This window comes from Pteropus alecto, unplaced genomic scaffold (genome assembly GCF_000325575.1).
Source record: "Pteropus alecto unplaced genomic scaffold, ASM32557v1 scaffold121, whole genome shotgun sequence".
Lineage (NCBI taxonomy): Eukaryota > Metazoa > Chordata > Mammalia > Chiroptera > Pteropodidae > Pteropus > Pteropus alecto.
The window spans coordinates 15,605,683-15,624,088 of NW_006434369.1; the positions used below are offsets into that span (position 1 = coordinate 15,605,683).

General features: G+C 37.1%; 1 protein-coding gene across 3 annotated transcripts; it reads left to right on the plus strand.

Moving 5' to 3' along the window:
- The first annotated feature begins 232 nt into the window (after nt 1–232).
- Nucleotides 233–10,626, plus strand: RPP40 (ribonuclease P/MRP subunit p40). Of its 3 annotated transcripts, none has more exons than XM_006909294.3 (8): nt 233–404; nt 1,981–2,125; nt 3,387–3,455; nt 4,083–4,178; nt 6,662–6,787; nt 8,512–8,710; nt 8,839–8,973; nt 10,068–10,626. In XM_006909294.3, the coding sequence occupies exons 1-8, from the start codon at nt 282–284 to the stop codon at nt 10,264–10,266; spliced, it is 1,092 nt and encodes a 363-aa protein (XP_006909356.1). In that variant the 5' UTR covers nt 233–281; the 3' UTR covers nt 10,267–10,626. The 3 variants fall into 3 exon arrangements, with proteins under 3 accessions (XP_006909356.1, XP_024900702.1, XP_006909357.1); XM_025044934.1 differs by lacking the exon at nt 233–404 and adding an exon at nt 614–701; XM_006909295.3 differs by lacking the exon at nt 233–404 and adding an exon at nt 717–1,074.
- The last annotated feature ends 7,780 nt before the right edge of the window (nt 10,627–18,406 follow it).

Below are 18,406 nucleotides of genomic sequence, written 5' to 3' on the forward strand. Positions count from 1 at the left end.
GGAGGGACGGAGGGCATTTCGAGACAGGTGACTTTGAAAGAAGTTCCGGGTTCCCAGGTACCAGGTACTTCCATTTTAGGCAACGAATTTAAAGAGTCAGGTACTTGTCAAACAGTTTCTGTTCTGGTTCCAAAGAAGCCTAGGACGCAGCACTGCTAGCCCACCCCCACCTGGGGGCCGGCCTCCAGGAGAGCGGCCTGGCCGCAATGCGCATGCTCAAGGGGCGGGGCGAGAAGGAGCCGGAGGCGTCAAGCTACGGGAGGGCCTGCGTCCGGGAGAGCATGGCCACCCTGCGCAGGTTGCGAGAGGTACCCCGGCACCTGCTGGTCTGCGAGAAATCTAACTTCCGCCACGACAAGTCGCGCCACAGGCATCTTGTGGAGACGCACTATCACAACTACAGAGTGAGTTCTGCCGCCCTGGTCCCCGGGCCGAAAAGGCTTGGGGAGATCCACACTCTGCTTGGCGTGACGGGCCCGCCTTCGGCACTGGAGGGGCGGGGAGGGGTCCTCGCCGGGTGTCCTGGGAGCTGTAGTCTCTTAACCGCTCGCAGCTGGTTCCTTGGGGAGCTGCAGGACTACAACTCCCAGGGTGCGCCGGGCGCGGGGCGGTATCTGGTCTTGGGGGATGGGGGTAGGGCAGTGTGCGCCTGGCCGTATCTGAAGCGCCGCTAGCACGCTACTCCTCCCTTCCCGGCCCAGGTGCAGTGCATCCCCGGGAGGGACGTGAGAGACAGAGTCAGGACAGCTGCGAAGTGCAGCCGCTGGCCGGCCGCATACAACTCCCTTTTTCCCCGAATCGAAGCCAGGCTCTCTCCTCCTCCCCACAACTTAATTCTTTCTCCCACCCGCGTGGCCATGGATCTTTTCAGAGAATCGTATCGAGTCCAGGCGCAGGAAACTACTCGCTTTTCTAAACTGTTTATGAAAACTGGTTTGATATCTGAATAACTTTCCACTTTGCCTGACTGATGTCTTCTGTGTCCTCAAGGCAAAGTGCCCTATTTCGGCAGCTTTTGGAAGTTCGCAGTGGTGGCGGAGCTATCAAGCACAGATTAAGAGCTTTACGGGAGTGGTAATATTGGCTGTTGCTTCGTGAAAATGTCACTCTTCTGGGTTGTCTTTTTCGCGAATGTGGAAGTCGAGGCCTCAGTGAGGTTAATTATTAGTTTATCCATGATCGGCTGAGTGTAGGGGAGAATAACCAACCCATTTCAGTGGTCAGGCTTCCAAAAAAATCAGCCTTCAGATGATAATGGTTTCAGCCTTTAGCATTTTAAATTGATCAGCCTAATCTCCACTCAGGCCTGAGTGGCCAGTTTCTCAGAGACACAAGTGGTGACTCTGATTCTTCAGGAACATACTGGTGTGTTCAAGCTTTGGGAGAGCGATTTTCGCAGTGTGGCGCTTTGGGTTTAACTCGTTAGGTTTAACATCTGTGCTTTGGATGGAAAGCTCATACAGACAGTAGTCAGGGATGTATACCTAAACTCGCTAGGACCGATCTGTAGAATTTTTCTGTCTATAAAACAGAAACATCCAGGAGCACTTCTGCTTCCATCTAACCTCTTAAAAATTGGTTCTGAAGGGATAAATTCCTTATTCCCAACAGTTCTTTTGATTCAAGGCTAGTGCAAGGATAAACAAATCTAGGGATATTCAATTGTCCTATATTTCCCTAAAAATTAGAGTAATAAAAGGAACAGGATATAAAACACATTGCTTATTTATAAAAGTAAAATATCAGCGAGACCTTTCCTTTAAAGTTGTTTGCTCATTCTCTTTCCTGAGCTGTTTGAATACAGAAGTGAAAAACTTGAATTGTCAGATTTTTCTCTTCCTGAGATTAGTAAGTTAATTTATAAGAGTTTTGTATGAATCTGTGGAGAAATAGCAGCTTTCATGATGTTACATTGTCCCCCAAAACCTGGGTGTTGATCCACATGAAAATAAGACTTGTTTATATTACTCATTCCAATAGGTTTCATTTCTGATTCCTGAATGTGGGATAGTATCAAAAGAACTGAAAAACCTGGTCATGGAAACTGGACCCTATTACTTTGTGAAGAATTTACCTCTTCATGAGTTAATTACACATGAATTCATCAATACTTTTGTAAAGAAAGGTAAGAAAAACCGTGTAGTGTCCATGAACATGGCCATATGAGGAAGTGTGGTGCTTTTCTAGCTTGAAATGGGACCTATGGAGATAGTCCATGTGGTTAAGTTCTTATATCACTCTCCCGATCCCTCAGTATTCCCACCTCACTCTTTCTCACTAGGCGATGGTTTCTGATGACAGTTGTCTACAAGTGTTGCATGGGGATGTTGTAACATGAGCGTATCCCTCATCTTAAAAGTTAATCGAGAGGAAAGTCTTTTGATCTATGTATTCAGATATACTGCTGTTGGGTATGTGGCTGCAGAGAACACTGTGCTCCCTTTAGTTCTCACAGCAGCTGTCTCAAAAGGTTGGTTTCCTGAGGCAGTCACAGCAGCTGTTGACAGAGCCAGGTACTCGTTGTTATCTTCTGCTTAGATTTTGTGACTCTCCTCCTTAGTTCACCCCATTCCCATTCATATCTGCTGGGTGGATTGATTTATTCCAATTATTTTCTAGGAGCCACTTGTTTGAAACTGTATTTCAGAAAGTCTTTAGGGATCCCACCCTCACTACATAAGTTACTATACTTATAAGTAAGTAAGCCACTTACTTATCCTGCTGTAGGATCCATGTTCGTCCTTTCTAGTGGAGCTGTAAAGGATCCTAATTACTTGTAGCTCCTCTCATTCTGATGTTGCTGGAGCTGCTTATGAAGCTGGATGTCTTGTCTTCGGTCTCATCAACATTATTCCTTTCATCTGTTTTGAAGTTTGATAATACTTTGTAAGTAGTGTGGACACTGGCTATAGTAGGCACTTTTACATACTTTACCCAGTTTAAACTCTTGCAACAACTCTGTGATCCCCATTTTACAGGTGAGGAAATTGAGCCTGGGAGAGATTGAGTAGCTTTCCTATCTTTATACAAGTTCCTGGCACATTTTGAATCTTAACCTGGAATTCTACCTCACAGGTGTGTACATTTACCTAGTATTCTACTTAGTGCCTCTCTGCCAGCATCCCCAAAGGCACATGCTCCATCCCGAGTCCATTTTCTGCTTGATTTTAGTCAACTTGCACAAAGAGGTCTTCAGCAGGGGATTGGACTAACTGTGCTTGGCCTTTTACGTCCTCCAGGCTAGCATTGGCAGGTGTTAGGTTTATTGAGTGAGCTGGAGCAATGATCTGGAATATTTATTATCATGTAAAAATAATCCACTAAGTTTTTGCAGGTGTGATTTTCTTTTTTAAGTCTTAATTTCTCCTCTGGGCTTTCTCTTACAGGTTCATGCTATGCACTAACTTACAATACAAATATTGATGAAGATAATACTGTTGTCCTGCTGCCAAATGGTAACAACAATGAATTTTTACTTCTTTAATTATAAAAGAAATATATACTGTAAAAAAGTCAAATCATACAGATGTTTATAAAGTAAAGGTACCCCCCCCCCTTTATCCCCATTTCTCCAGCTCACTCCCCTTAGAGGAAACTATTTTTAACAGGTTGGTGTCCATTCTTCTAGACACTTTATATGAATTTATAAACACACATAAAAGTACTTTTTCATAAATAACATCATATTATATTGTTTCTCAATTTGCTTTTTCCCCAAGCTATATAATCATAGACATCTTTCCATATCAGTGCATATAGTTCTAACGTACTGTTTTTAATGTCTTGAAGGTATTCCAAAGAAAAAATGTACAACAACTTATTTATTTCTTCTTCAGTAGACACATATAAATTTCTAGCTTCACTGTTATAAATAATAGCTTTGTATGTATAATGTACAAACAATGCCCTTGTATTATAAATAAGATATATGTATGTATAAATAATATCTTTGTATTATATATAAGATCTTTATATGAATTTATTGCACTGATATCAAACTGCTCAATTTGCCTTGCTTTCTTTTAATCAGAGAACATAAGTCATTTTTGACATCTCTTTTATGGGGATTATTCAATTTCTAGGGAAATTAATTTTATCACTGGATAAAGACACTTATGAAGAAACTGGACTTCAAGGTCATCCATCTCAGTATTCTGGCAGAAAAATAATGAAATTTAGTAAGTATTATGCCTGCTCCATCAGTTTCTAACAAGGTAGTAATCTCTTTATAGCAATTTAAATTTAATTGTTTGAATTGCCTCTATTCTCTTTGTTCAGAAAAAGTATGGGTTTTCCTTGTCTTTAAAGCTTCTGATTCAGGGGCTCTCAGTTGGACCTCAGAGAGGATGAGATAATGCTGTTGTTATAACTATTTCTCTTCAGCTGTAGGCTGCATCTTATAAAGATCATAGAATTGGAATGGTTCATTAGATATTTATGTTTTGAGTCAAAAATTCAAAGTAATGACCCAAGGTAAGAGTCTACAGCTTTCTTAATAAAGAATTTCCTTTGATTTGACATAAGTCTTTGTGATTACTAGTAGAAATTTACCTATGAGTGAAGAGTTGTGGTTCTACTGGCAGTGTCTGGCTTGAGTATCAATAATTAAGGCTGCCACATCCATAGGTAGATTACAGTTGACATCTGTGCCCTTGGTCTTTGACCTAGGAATATATGAATTTAAAACATCTGCCATTAATATCTCCTTGGGCAAGGGAAACAAAAGAAAAAATAAACAAATAGGACTACATCAAACTAAAAAGTTTTTGCACAGCAGAGGAAACCATCAACAAAACGAAAAGACAGCCAACTAAATGGGAGAAGATATTTGCTAATGATATATCTGAAAAGGGGTTAATATCCAAAATATATAAAGAATTCATATAACTCAACAAAAAACAAACAATCCAATTAAAAAAATAGATATTTCTATTGGAGAATAGATATTTCTCCAAAGAGGAAATACAGATGGCCAGTAGACATGTGAAAAGATGCTCAAAGTTACTAATCATCAGAGAAATGCAAATTAAAACCACAATGAGATACCACCTCACACTTGTCAGAATGGCTGTCATCAGTAAATCAAAGAACAACAGTGTTGGCAAGGATATGGAGAAAAAGGAACCCTCATACACTGTTGGTGGGATTACAGATTGGTACAGCCACTACGGAAAAAGTCTGGAGGTTCCTCAAAAAACTAAAAATGGATCTACCTTTTGACCCAGCAATTGCGCTTCTGGGTATTTATCCAAAGAAAACCAAAACAGTAATTCGTAAAGATCTGCATATCCCTATGTTCATGACAATCCAATAAAAAATAGATATTTCTATTGGAGAATAGATATTTCTCCAAAGAGGAAATACAGATGGCCAGTAGACATGTGAAAAGATGCTCAAAGTTACTAATCATCAGAGAAATGCAAATTAAAACCACAATGAGATACCACCTCACACTTGTCAGAATGGCTGTCATCAGTAAATCAAAGAACAACAGTGTTGGCAAGGATATGGAGAAAAAGGAACCCTCATACACTGTTGGTGGGATTACAGATTGGTACAGCCACTACGGAAAAAGTCTGGAGGTTCCTCAAAAAACTAAAAATGGATCTACCTTTTGACCCAGCAATTGCGCTTCTGGGTATTTATCCAAAGAAAACCAAAACAGTAATTCGTAAAGATCTGCATATCCCTATGTTCATGGCAGCACTATTTACAATAGCCAAGATATGGAAGCAACCTAAATGCCACAGATTGGTACAGCCACTACGGAAAAAGTCTGGAGGTTCCTCAAAAAACTAAAAATGGATCTACCTTTTGACCCAGCAATTGCGCTTCTGGGTATTTATCCAAAGAAAACCAAAACAGTAATTCGTAAAGATCTGCATATCCCTATGTTCATGGCAGCACTATTTACAATAGCCAAGATATGGAAGCAACCTAAATGCCCATCCATCAACAGACGATTGGATAAAGAAATTATGGTTCATATATACAATGGAATATTACTCAGCCATTAAAAAAAAATGAAATCCTACCATTCGCAACGACATGGATGGACCTAGAGGTTATTATATGAGTGAAATAAGTCAGAAAGATAATTCTATATGGTTTCACTTATATGTGGAATCTAAGGAACAAAAAGAATAAACTAATCGAAAACAGACTCACAGATACAGAGAACAATCTGGTTATGGCCAGAGGGGAGAGGGGTTAGGGGGCTGGGAAAAGGAGGTGAAGGGTTAAAAAAATACAAATTAGTAATTGATAGATGGTAATGGGGATGGGGAGTATGGCGGGGATGGGGAGCATGGCATAGGGAATGCAGTCAGCATTAATGTAATGTCTATGTGTAGAGCCAGAGGAGAGAAAGAGCAATTGGAGATTGCTTCATGAACTATATAAATGTCTAACCAATGTACTGTATACTTGAAAGTAGTAATAAAATAAAATCGAAAGCAAAAAAACAAAACATCTGTCTAGCTCTCAATGCTAGAAATGTCCCTGAAGACAGTTTTGATTTGGAAATCCAAAAAGAGTGCAAGAACAAAATTTTTACTATACATAAAGTTACAAAAATTCTGATTTTTTAAATATAATACTTTTTCCATAGTGCAAGCTATTTATATGAATGAAGTATTTATTTCTCTTTCTATTTTTTAAGTTGTTTCCATTGATTTGATGGACTTATCCTTTAACTTGAATTCTAAGAAGTATGAAAGAATATCTTGGTCCTTCAAAGAAAAGAAGCCATTGAAATTTGATTTTCTTTTGGCATGGCATCATACAGGTATGAAGACTAAATTATGAAATAGTAGTGATTTCGATTGTTAATTGTTGAAGGGGAGTAATGGAGAGTTGAATGGTGATTCATCTCTATTGTCAGGGATATTATATGTACATATACTTGTAAACATTATTAAGGAAGCTGCTTTGGCACCTCTAACATCCCCGAGAACCGTAGTTGAGGATAATATATGCATGCAGCCATCTGCCTCCATCTTGTTGGGTTTTATGTAGATCAGAGATCTTGAGAGTGGCTGTAGAGCAACTAACCTTTATCTGTTTCTCCCCTTCCTTCCTCCAGCTTATCTCAAACACCCTTGGCTGTAATGTTTTAAAATAATACCAATGATAGTTATAGACACAAACTGTTTATTCATTATTGCACAGTAGTAATCAGACATACCATTAAAGCTTAGATTAAATTTGTTGCAGGTTTTAGCTGATTAGAACACGAAATTTAATTCAGTTTGAAGTTTGACGGTCACCAAACTTGTTAATCTACTTAAAATTGCCATATGCCTTGCTTCTTTCAGAAGTGCATTTTTGGCCCATCACAAGATTATAATGAATCAGATCGTTACAATTCCGATGGCCTAGTACTCTCTTTTAGAGAATAGAGAAGCACACAGGTCCGTTTTGGAGATATGCCCATCAGTCTACGCCTCATGGGAAGTTTCTGGTCACTGGGTGCTCCACGTTGCTTGTATGAGTCCTAGGTCTGTAATACTTCAGTGTTTTCTGACTTACGGTAGAGATACAAAAGGGCAGAGAGACAGACTCATATTTCAGTCACATGAAGTCTTCATTGAGGACTATCTATGCGTTGGGTTCTGGAGGGCTTTGTGTTCCTAAGATTTCTAATTATTTTGAGTGCTTATCAGGAACTCTGAAAGGTCTGAGATTTTACCCCAGTTGCAAGCTAAGAAGTTAGCCTACACAGTCTCATGGATTCTGGCAGAAGATATTTGAGACTCCTGGGTCAGAGACAGAGGACTTAATTATAGCAATTTCAGTGACTAGAGTATTAGCATTTGTACCAGTTCAAGTCCAAGTTCCTACAGAGTGATACACAGTGGGCCAGGTGATGCTGGCACATACAGTGGTTTATGTTACAGAAAGGGAACTGGGAGCTTAAGGAACTCAAATCTTTTATACTAGGTAGTAAACCTACTGACCTTTGCCCTGGAGGAAGGAAAGGAGACATTTCCATTAGACTGGACAGTGAGCAAGCCTGCCTTTTGCTCCAGTGAGGGCCACTATTTCTGTTTTCCAAGGCTGTTGGGAAATCTTTGAAAATACACTGGGTTACTGGATTTTCAAAGACAGGCTTAAATGAGATTCTATCACTATTCAGTTCCTCTTCAGTTTCCTTAATAGAGATTGTGTAAATATGCTCCTTTATCAGAAAAAAAATTTCATTTGTATATAAGTAAGGCCTTTGGATCTATTAAGTCGAAATTTTCTTATACAGCAAATGAAACTACTACGGGTTGAATCTGAAAGTATTAGGCTTTTCCAGGAAAAGCATGAAAGATGAATGTTTATAGAACTTTGGCACAAGGAACTGAAAGCAGCTTAAATTATTTTAATTTGAATATAGCTTTGCACAACTTCAGTCTTTCTTAATCCTACCTGCTTCCTTTAACTCTCAGATAGGATGGGGTAGTTTTAGGGATTCATGGAAATTGTTTACAATATTCAAATGGCCTTATATGGTTTGTTTTAAAGGTGTAGAAGAATCAACGATGATGTCATACTTTTCCAACTACCGAATTCAGGAGCATCAGCCAAAAATAGCAGTGAGCACGATGACAGATCTGCAGTGCCCAGTACTGCAGAGCAGTGAGCTCAGGGGAAAGCCAGAGGTGTCCTGCAGTGCTGGGGAGCTCCTTGATTGGCTGGGCGCCGTCTTCAGTAATGCTGAACTGTGCGTATGAGAGCTCCTGGGGCTTCTGGGGCTCTGGCTGGCTTCTTGTTTTTAATAGGGGCTTAATACTTTGAAAGTGATCATGTGGTGGATATAACTGTGCTTTCTCTTTTTTGTATGTGTGACAGAAATAATGAGCCTAATAATTTCATATCAACCTATTGCTGTCCTCAGCCAAGCACAGTGGTGGCAAAAGCTTATTTGTGTACAATCATTGGTTTCATACTTCCAGAGAAGATATGTCTCTTGTTGGAACAGCTGTGGTAAGAGCACCTTTTGCCTTTTGTATCTTGCTTGTCTGTGCTGACGTGACACTTTAGGGGCAGTACTACTGTTCCAGATTTCAGGGTCCTGTCTCATTTCCCCTTTTTCTTTTACTTTGCTTGGACTCACAGTGTAGTAACATTATCATCTTAAACAACAATTGTTTTTGGTGATAGGAAAATTCTATTGCCATGTACTTGTCCTTATGAAAAAACGAAGAGCAGAGCTTAACTGCTTCTCAAAAATAAACTGGTCATTTTTCTTGTTCTGCGCCAAACCATTTTGGCACAGTTGAAGTTATGTCACTTGAGAAAATAGCGATACCCTTTGAAGAACATGATGATCTGTTTTAAATATTGGAGTTTTGCAAAATGCTTCATTTTAAAATGGGGTGCAAAAAAGAAGTTGACGATCTCTGAATCCAAATCATATCTAAAATCTGTTCCAGCTCTAACATCCTATGAATCACTGGGTATCAGTAATATGCCAAGGATCGTCTAAAGCAGTATTAGTTTTTTCATTTTGGGAGGTATTATAGAAATAAAATACTAAATTGTATCTAATGTCAGGAGACACAAATCCCATATTGAAATGGCTACAAAATAAGCATAATATCTTCTCGGTCTTCACTTTGAAAATGTCTAAGATTGAAATCTTGAGGGTGTTCCTTTTTAAACCTAGCGTTCTTTTTCACATTCATTAGTTTATACTTTGATTTTCCTCAAGAAGGTAGAATTTTTAAAAATCTGATAAATTATTTTGCTGCATTTCAGTTATAGAGATTCTGAAAACAGCACTGTTAAAGGGAGGGAAACTACTCATACACTTTGTGGATTTTTTTGTTCTTTGAATCTTATATGATCTTCTGCAATGAGGATAGGATAAGCTGAAATTTGTTGTGTGTGTATATATTGGTTAACCATTGAATTCACAATATAGCATCAGGAATTTAATTTGCGTCTCCTATTTTTATAAATAAAAACTAAGATCTAAGCTTCATTGGAACATCAGAAAGATTATTTATCCTAAATAAGAAAAAAATCTGAACATTCCTAACTTTCTCTGTTTGTTAAGAATTATCTTTCTTTTTCAGTCGCTACTTTGATGAACCAAAGTTAGCTCCTTGGCTTACGTTGTCAGTTCAAGGCTTTGCTGACAGTCCTGTTTCATGGAGAGAAAATGAACATGGTTTTCGAAAAGGAGGAGAACATTTATACAACTTCGTGATTTTTAATAATCAAGATTATTGGCTTCAGATGGCTGTTGGGGCAAATGATGACTGTCCACCATAAAAATACAGAATTTCTAGTCATATTTGTTTATGTTTATGCTGATTTTCAGATTTCTTAATGGTAAAAGGACTGTATTCATTCAGGCTTATATGATGATGACATATCTTCTTAGATAAGCATCCATTAGCATTCTGCTCTGGACTTGGGGCCTGCGACTGTAGCTGGGCTTGTCATCCAATGAATAGCTCTTAGTTGATTTCTCCCTGTCAGTGTAAACACAGGGGTATGGGTTACTACATGGTAGAGTGTAGTAACTCTATACCGTAAGGGACCATTGGGTAAGATGTATGCTTTTAACACAGGCACATGATTACAACTTTTTCACGTAATAATAAAAAGATATCCTCCTATCGTACTTACCACCTGCTTTAAGTGTTGTTCGTATATTACCTAATTTAATTCTCACATCAGTCTCGTGAGGAAATAGGCACAGAGTATAAATGAGCTACTGAGTTGACACTGCTTGATCTCAGGCCACCTCATTCCCAAGTGTGTGTGCTCACTCCTGCCTCTGGATCAGGAGGGCTATCTGAATACTGTATACTGTTAAAGAACAAGTTGAAAGAATTTTTTTTTTCCAGCTGTATGGCTGATAAGGACCAACTTAAAACAACTAAAGCTTCTGGAATACATATCAAAAACCATATTTAAATATACCAATGAGCTGCAAATAAAGTATTCTCAAAGACTAAATAGAAACAATTTATGGAAATAGAAACCCAAATGCTTTATCCTTAGGATATTTACCAAATATCAAATTGAACTTTGCTTTTCATAGCCTGGGGTAAAGGCAAGGGCATTTTAATAGTAGACAAAGCTGAGGGCCCCTTCCCAAAGTGGATGGGCTAATAGAGGACTCCATAAAGTTGAGACCCCAAAAAGAGTAAGAGTGAATCATGAATAAAGCTGTATGCCTACCCCCTTACCGCCCTTGTTCCCCAGGATAGCAAGGATGATCACCTGTCCTAAGAGAAAACATCTTCCCTGAGAGAATATATATAACCACAAGCAGCCCTTGAGATGGTTTCTTCATACAACCTAAGTAGTCTAAAAAGTTTACTTATTTTTGTTTCTTTTTCCACTGGAAAATAATTTTTATTGAAATATCACCAGCTGTACAATCTTTTCCTAACATTAAGCTCTTTACTTTGTAATTTGGTCTTAAAGTGGTCCATGAATACTTTCTTCTCCTCCACGATCTGAAAGCAACCATGGCCAAACTTGGAGGTGGTGTCTGTGAACTTAATGTGAATCTTTTCTTGGGCCCAGAGTTTGGTCAGCGCTTCAAGCTGGAAATTTAAAATGATGGCAAGTTTTTAGTGTCTTCCAGATGACTTGCAGAAGCAAAACAGATTGTCTCTAGAGGAACTGAGAGATAGTGTCAAGGAATATAAGTTAACAATCAATTACAAACAGGTAAAATAGGCAAGCAGAAATGATGGAAATAAGAAGCAGGCCTACAAAAACTTAAGATAGTAGAGTTACCAAACAATATGAAATATGTTTTAAAAAAGATCAAAGAGCATGAGTAAAAACCAAGCAAATTGGGGAAAGTATCAAATGGAAATCTGGGAATAAAAATTATTGTAATTGAAAGTTTAATGGATTGGCTTAATGGTAGACTAAACACCACTGAAAAGAAAATAATAGATGTGAGGAAATAAAGACATTTTCAGACTTGCAAAAGCTGAAAGACTTTATCACCAGGAGACTGCATTACAAGAAAAGTTAAAGATGTTCTTCAGGCAGAAGGAAGGTGATACTAGATGGAAATCTGGATCTATACAAAGGGATGAAGAGCACTGGAAATGTAACAATATGGGTAAATTTATGATTTATTATTCAAACCTCTTTAAAAGGTCATTAAACAGTCATAATATATTGTGGGCTTTATAATATATGTGAAAGTAAAATGGATGACAATAGTAGCTTAAAGACCAGAAAGGAAAAAGTATACTATAAGCATACTGTTGTTTCTTGTATTATACATGAAATGATACACTATCATTTGAACGTAGACTGTTATAAAGATGTACATTATAAATCCTAATTAACCACTAAATTAACCAAATTGTAGCTATTTAATATAAAATGGAATCATAAAAAATATTAATCCAAAAAAATGACCGAAAACAGGTAAAATAGGAAACAGGTGGGATAAATAGAAAATAAAAAGTAAAATGATATACTCAAACCTAGCCATATCAATCATCACATTAAATAGAAATAGTTCAGACTCTCCAATTAAAAGGCAGAGATTGTCAGATTGGATGGAAAAAAATAAAGACAACTATATTCTGCCTTCCAAGAAATGTAAAGACAAAAGTATGTATCATGCTAACACTGGTCAAAAGAAAGCTGGAGTGGCTATATTAATATCAAAATAGATTTCAAAACAAAGAATAATAAGAGGAATTAAGGTTATTTCATACTGATAATATGGTCAATTAATGAATGTAAGTGACATAATCCTAAATGTTTTTGCTCCTAATAACAAAGCTTTAAAACATAGAACAAAAACTAATAGAACTGCAAGGAGTAATAGGCAAATACACAATTTATTTAGAGATTTCAGTACTTCTCTATAATTGACAGAACAAGTTGCAGAAAATGAGCAAAAATATAATAAACTTGAAAATATAGTATACTCGAATACTGATTTAACCTGACTGATATTTATAGAATATTCCACCTTACCACAGCAGAATACAAATTTTCTGAAGTGCATGTAGGACATTTATAAAGATAGACCATATTATGGCCCATAAAAAAAATCTCAAATTCAAAATTCATTATGCAAAATATGTTTTTGGCCACAATGGAATTAAATTAGAAATCAATAACATCCTGGAAAATCTCCAAGTAGTTGGAAATGTTCACAAGAACACAAATCTAAAGAGAAATTAGAAAGTCATTTGATCATGACTAATCAGGGAAATGCAAATCAAAACCAAAACCACAATAAGCTACCACCTCACACCCATCGGGAAGGCTATTCTCAAAAAATCAACAAGTCGTTGGTGAGGATGAGAAGAAAAGGGAACCTTTGTGCATGTTGGAACTGCAAATTGGTGCAGCCATTATGGTAAACAGTATAGAGGTTCCTCAAAAACTTAAAAATACATCTATCATACAACCCAGCAATGCCACTTGTAGGTATTTATCCAAAGAAAACAAAAAGATATATGCACACCTATGTTTACTGCAGCATTATTAACAATAACCAAGGAAGCAACCTAGGTGTTTATTGACAGATGAGTGGTTAAAGATGTGGTACACACTGAAATATTACACAACCATAAAAAAGAATGAAATCTTGTGATTTGAGACAACATGGATGGATTTAGAGGTTATTAGGCTAAGTGAAATAAGTCAGAAATAGATATGGTGTCATTCATATGTGGAATCTGAAAGAAAAATTAAGCAAAAAATCAGGCTCATAGAAACAAACCAAAGGAATGGTTACCATCTTTTGGGGGATGGAGTGGGGGAAAAAGAGAACAAGTGAAAAGGAATATAGTCAATAATATTGTGACAAGTGAATTTTAAAAACCCATAATTTGTGAGTTACCTTTAAAGCAATACTTGAGCTCACTCAAGAAGAAATAGATAAAACCTTCCTATAATGAAAATCCAAGTCCAAGTGGCTTCAGTGGCAATTTTTACCCAAAATTTGAGAAATAATATCAATTCTACACAAACTTTTCCAAAGGCTCAAAGAGGAGAGAATACTTTCCAATTCGTGCTATGAGGTCAACATTACCCTGGTGCCAAAATTATCCTGGTATCCTAGCCAGATGAATAAAATACAAAAGAAAACTACAAAACAATATTCCTTGTGAACATAGGTTCAGAAATTCTAAGCAAAATTTAATAAATGGAATCCTATGATATAATGAAAAGGTAATATGTCATAGTTTTTATCCTAGGAATACAAAGTTGATTTAACATTTGCATAATCACTTCAATACAGAAATAGTATTTGACAAAATCCACCATCTATTTCTGATAAAAACTCAGGCAAACTAGGAATAAAGGAAACCCCCAATGAGATAAAAGACATCTATAAAAACCTTACCATGAGCATCATACCTAAGTATGAAAGACTGAATACTTTCCCTCTTATGTCAGGAACAAATCAGGGATGTTTCTATTCAATATGGTACTGGAGATTCTAGACTGTGCAATTAGGCAAGAAACCAAAATAAAGGATATCCAGATTGGAAAGAAAATAAAATTGTCTTTTTTCACAGATGGCATGATTGTCTATGTAGAAAATTCAATGGAATCTATGAACAAGGTATTAAAACTAATAAGTGAGTTTATCAAGATTACAGGATGCAAAGCAATGTACAAAAATTAATTGCATTTCTATATGCTAGTGAACAATTAGAAATTGAAATTAAAAATCAACATTTGCAATACCATAAAATATAAAGTACTTAGAAATATATCTGACCAAAAAATGTGAAAGACCTCCATTCACATTGAAAACTATAAATATTGCTATGATAAAGACGTAAATAAATGGGGATATATGCCTTGTCATTGTTATTATTAAGGTATTATATTCCGAAAAGACCTAGAATGCTTTCCAGGGCTGTTTTAGAACTTGACATTATATGATCAAAAGCGTCCAGCTTTTTCATTCTCTATTAACATGATGTAGACCACCAGCCTAAACAGGAAGTCAGGAGGTGTTGCTTTTTTTTTTTTCAGTATATTCAGATTATAAGATTTTAATCTGTAAGAGGAACATACTGAACATGCCAACTAAGAGGAACTTAATTTAGGATCTGCCAGTTGAAGTTGGAAACAATATTGTCGTTAATTCTTTAGGATAATCTAGAGCTGACTAGTTTTTTCAAACTATATCTTCTAGTTAATACCATGCTTAATTATTTTTCACATAAAAATCTGATATAAAAGAGGGATTTTAAAAGACTATGTTGAATTTATATGAATAAGAAAATAGACTTGTAGATATACAGGAATGTGTCAAGAGGTTTCCAGGAAACAGAAGAGAGAGAGAGAAAAAAAGACATATCACCAGCACAGTTTTCTTAAATTTGGAGTGGAGCAAACAGTAACATAGCAATGGACCCAAATTTCTATGTCAGAAGCATCCTTTTTAAGGAGCTAATATTGTGGTCAAATATTTTTTTGTGTGTAATTATCTGGGACTTGGGGACCAGAGGGACCACCACAAAGCATATTCTTCAGAATCCAGATTAGGGAAAAATCTATATTTGGGTGCTAATTTACTGCTGCATTTATCTTAACAAATAGATCAAATTAAATTATTTAGCAGGAAGCTAAGTGTGACCCACCCATTTCTGAGGAAATGACCAGATGTCAAAGATGATTCTTTTCATCTGTTTTAATTGAAGAGATTTTTGTTTTGTTTTTCTATTGCCCGAAGTTGGATTTTTCCCCTTCCTCTGGTGTGTTGCCTCTAAACCCATGTACCATTTTCACCACAAAGCTCCTTGGATTCTCCTGAAAGACAGACCCAATAGGAGATATATATGTATATTTGACCCTTGAACAACTCAGGAGTTAGGGGCACTGACCTTCTGAGCAGTTGAAAATCTGCTTATAACTATAGTTGACTCTCTGAATACAAGGATTCCCAAGATTCCCAACCGTGTAGTTGACCCTTGAACAACTTGGGTTTGAACAGCACAGATCAATTGAACTGTGCAGGTGAATTGAAAAAAATCTGTGTAACAGTGAACTTTTGCAGTTCAATGCCATGTTATTCAAGGGTCAACTATATGTGCATAATACATTTATATATTTATATAAAATATACGGTGTAAATATGTATTATATATTACATATAATATGTTATATGTATTATATATTACATATATACTACAGAGTGGATTTGTTCACAGTTATGGAGGCTGAGGAGTCCTCAACATCTGCCATCTGCAAGCTGGAAATGCAGGAGAGCTGGTGGTGTAGCTCAGTCTAAGTCTGAAGATCTGAGGACTAGGAGAGTCAGTGGTGTAAGTCCTAGTCCTAGGGCAGGAATCCAATGTCCTAGCTCAACAGTCAGGCAGAGAGAGTGCAAATTCTCCCCTTCTCAGCATTTTTGTTCTATGCATGCCCTCACTGGGTTGGATGAGTCTCGCCCATACTGAGGAAGGCAACCTGCTTTACTGAGTCCACCTGTTCAAATGCTAATCCTAGCCAGAAACCTCCTCCTAGGTAGACGGAGAAATGTATAGCCAAAGATCTGGATGCTCCATGATCCAGTCATGTTGACACATAAAATTAACCATCATACTCCTTCATGAGTTACTTTGTTGTAATGTTTATTGAGCAGCTGGTTTACACTTGATAGAGATTTGTGGGGGCTGTGAGAACAGGACAAATTGATGACACAAATTCTCCTTTTGAGGAAAAGACATTTCAGAAGGACTGCTGTCTCTACCTTAAGCTCATTAGCTTTTGGCTCAAGCTGACACAGTAGACTATTACAGCCAAAGGAGCTGCATGAACATTCTAGAAGGGGTGGAGTCTCAGGTCACCCTTCCCCTTGGGAACTTTCTGGTCTTGGAGCTGCTACCTCTCAGCCCCACCCCCTCATCCCCTGAGCCCTAACATACCAGTGTGGGAAGCTATTGCTCAGCAGAGCGTTATAACTATAAAACTCGTTGGCTAGAGTTTGAACAAAGCCATTTTCTTTTAATGACAAATGGAAAACTTTTCTTAGAAGAATGCATTACAGTTAACTCTTGAACAACATGGATTTGAACTGTACATGTCTATCTAATGTAGATTTTTTTCAATAAATATGTTGGAAAAATTTTTTGAGATTTGTGACAATTTGCAGAAACTTGCAGACAAACTGCATAGCCTAGGAATATCAAAAAAAATTAAGAAAAACTTAGGCATGTCATTAATGCATAAAATATATGTAGGTACTAGCCTTTTGATCATTTGCTACCATAAAATATAAACAAATCTATTATAAAAAGTTGAAATTTATCAAAATTTATCCACACATCCACAGACCTACTTGCCATTTGCAATCAAGAAAAAAGTAAACAAATGTAAAGATACAGTATTAAACCATAACTGTATAAAATTAACTGTGGTACATACTGTATTACTGTAATAATTTCATAGCCACCTCCTGTTGGTATTGTGGTGAGCTCAAGTGTTGTGAGTATCCACTTAAGAAGCTGTGTAATGCTAATCATCTCCGCATGAGCAGTTGGTCTATCCAGGAAATTGCGTATCATAGTAAAAAGTGAGCTCATGGTTCTCACATATTTTTTCACTGTGTTCAGTGCAATACCATAAACTTTTGAATAACACCGTGGGACCCATATGAAGTGCCACTAGTGATGCTGAAAGTGCTCCCAAGAAGCAGAGAAAAGTCAGGACATTACAAGAGAAAGTAGAATTGCTTGATACATACTGTAGATTGAAGTCTGCAGCTATAGCTGCCCACTATTGCAAAATAATAAATCCAACGTAGGGACCACTGTAAAAAAAAATAAAAATAAATTTGTGAAGCCATCACTGTAGCTATACCAGCAAGTATGAAAAACTTGTATTTTTTGTGAAATATCTTTTTAATTTCATTTTGAAAGTGCAGCTTTTTTTTAATGTGAGTGTAGGATTGCTATAAGAAAGGCATAACTATAGGTTCTAATATGATTCAAGAAAAAGTGCAATCATTATATGACAAAAAGGGAGGTAAAGAATTTAATGTCAGCAAAGGATGGCTTGATAATTTTAGTAGGAGATTTGGCTTAAAAAATGTGAAGATAACAAGAAAAGCAGCTTCTGCCAACCAAGAGGCAGCAGATAACTTCCTAGATGCCATTAAGAAAATCATTGAGCAGAGAGGATATCTGCCTGAATAGGTTTTTAATGCAGACAAAAATGCCCTGTTCTGGAAGAGAGAAAAAAAAGAAAAAGGCACAAAGACATTAATTAGTAAGGAAGAGAAGCAAGCACCAGAGTTTAAGGCAGGAAGGGATAGGCTACGTCTACTGTTTTGTGCAAATGCAATTGGGTTTGTGATCAGAACTATCCTTATCTATAAAGCTTCTAACCCCTGATCCTTGGAGAGAAAAGATAAACACCAGCTGCTAGTCTTTTGGTTGTACAACAAGAA

Coding starts and splice junctions, on each gene's coding strand:
- RPP40 (XM_006909294.3), top strand. CDS start 282: ATGGCCACCCTGCGCAGGTTGCGAGAGGTACCCCGGCACCTGCTGGTC. Junction 405..1,980: donor CGCACTATCACAACTACAGA/GTGAGTTCTGCC, acceptor TCATTCCAATAG/GTTTCATTTCTGATTCCTGA. Junction 8,974..10,067: donor CTCTTGTTGGAACAGCTGTG/GTAAGAGCACCT, acceptor TTTCTTTTTCAG/TCGCTACTTTGATGAACCAA.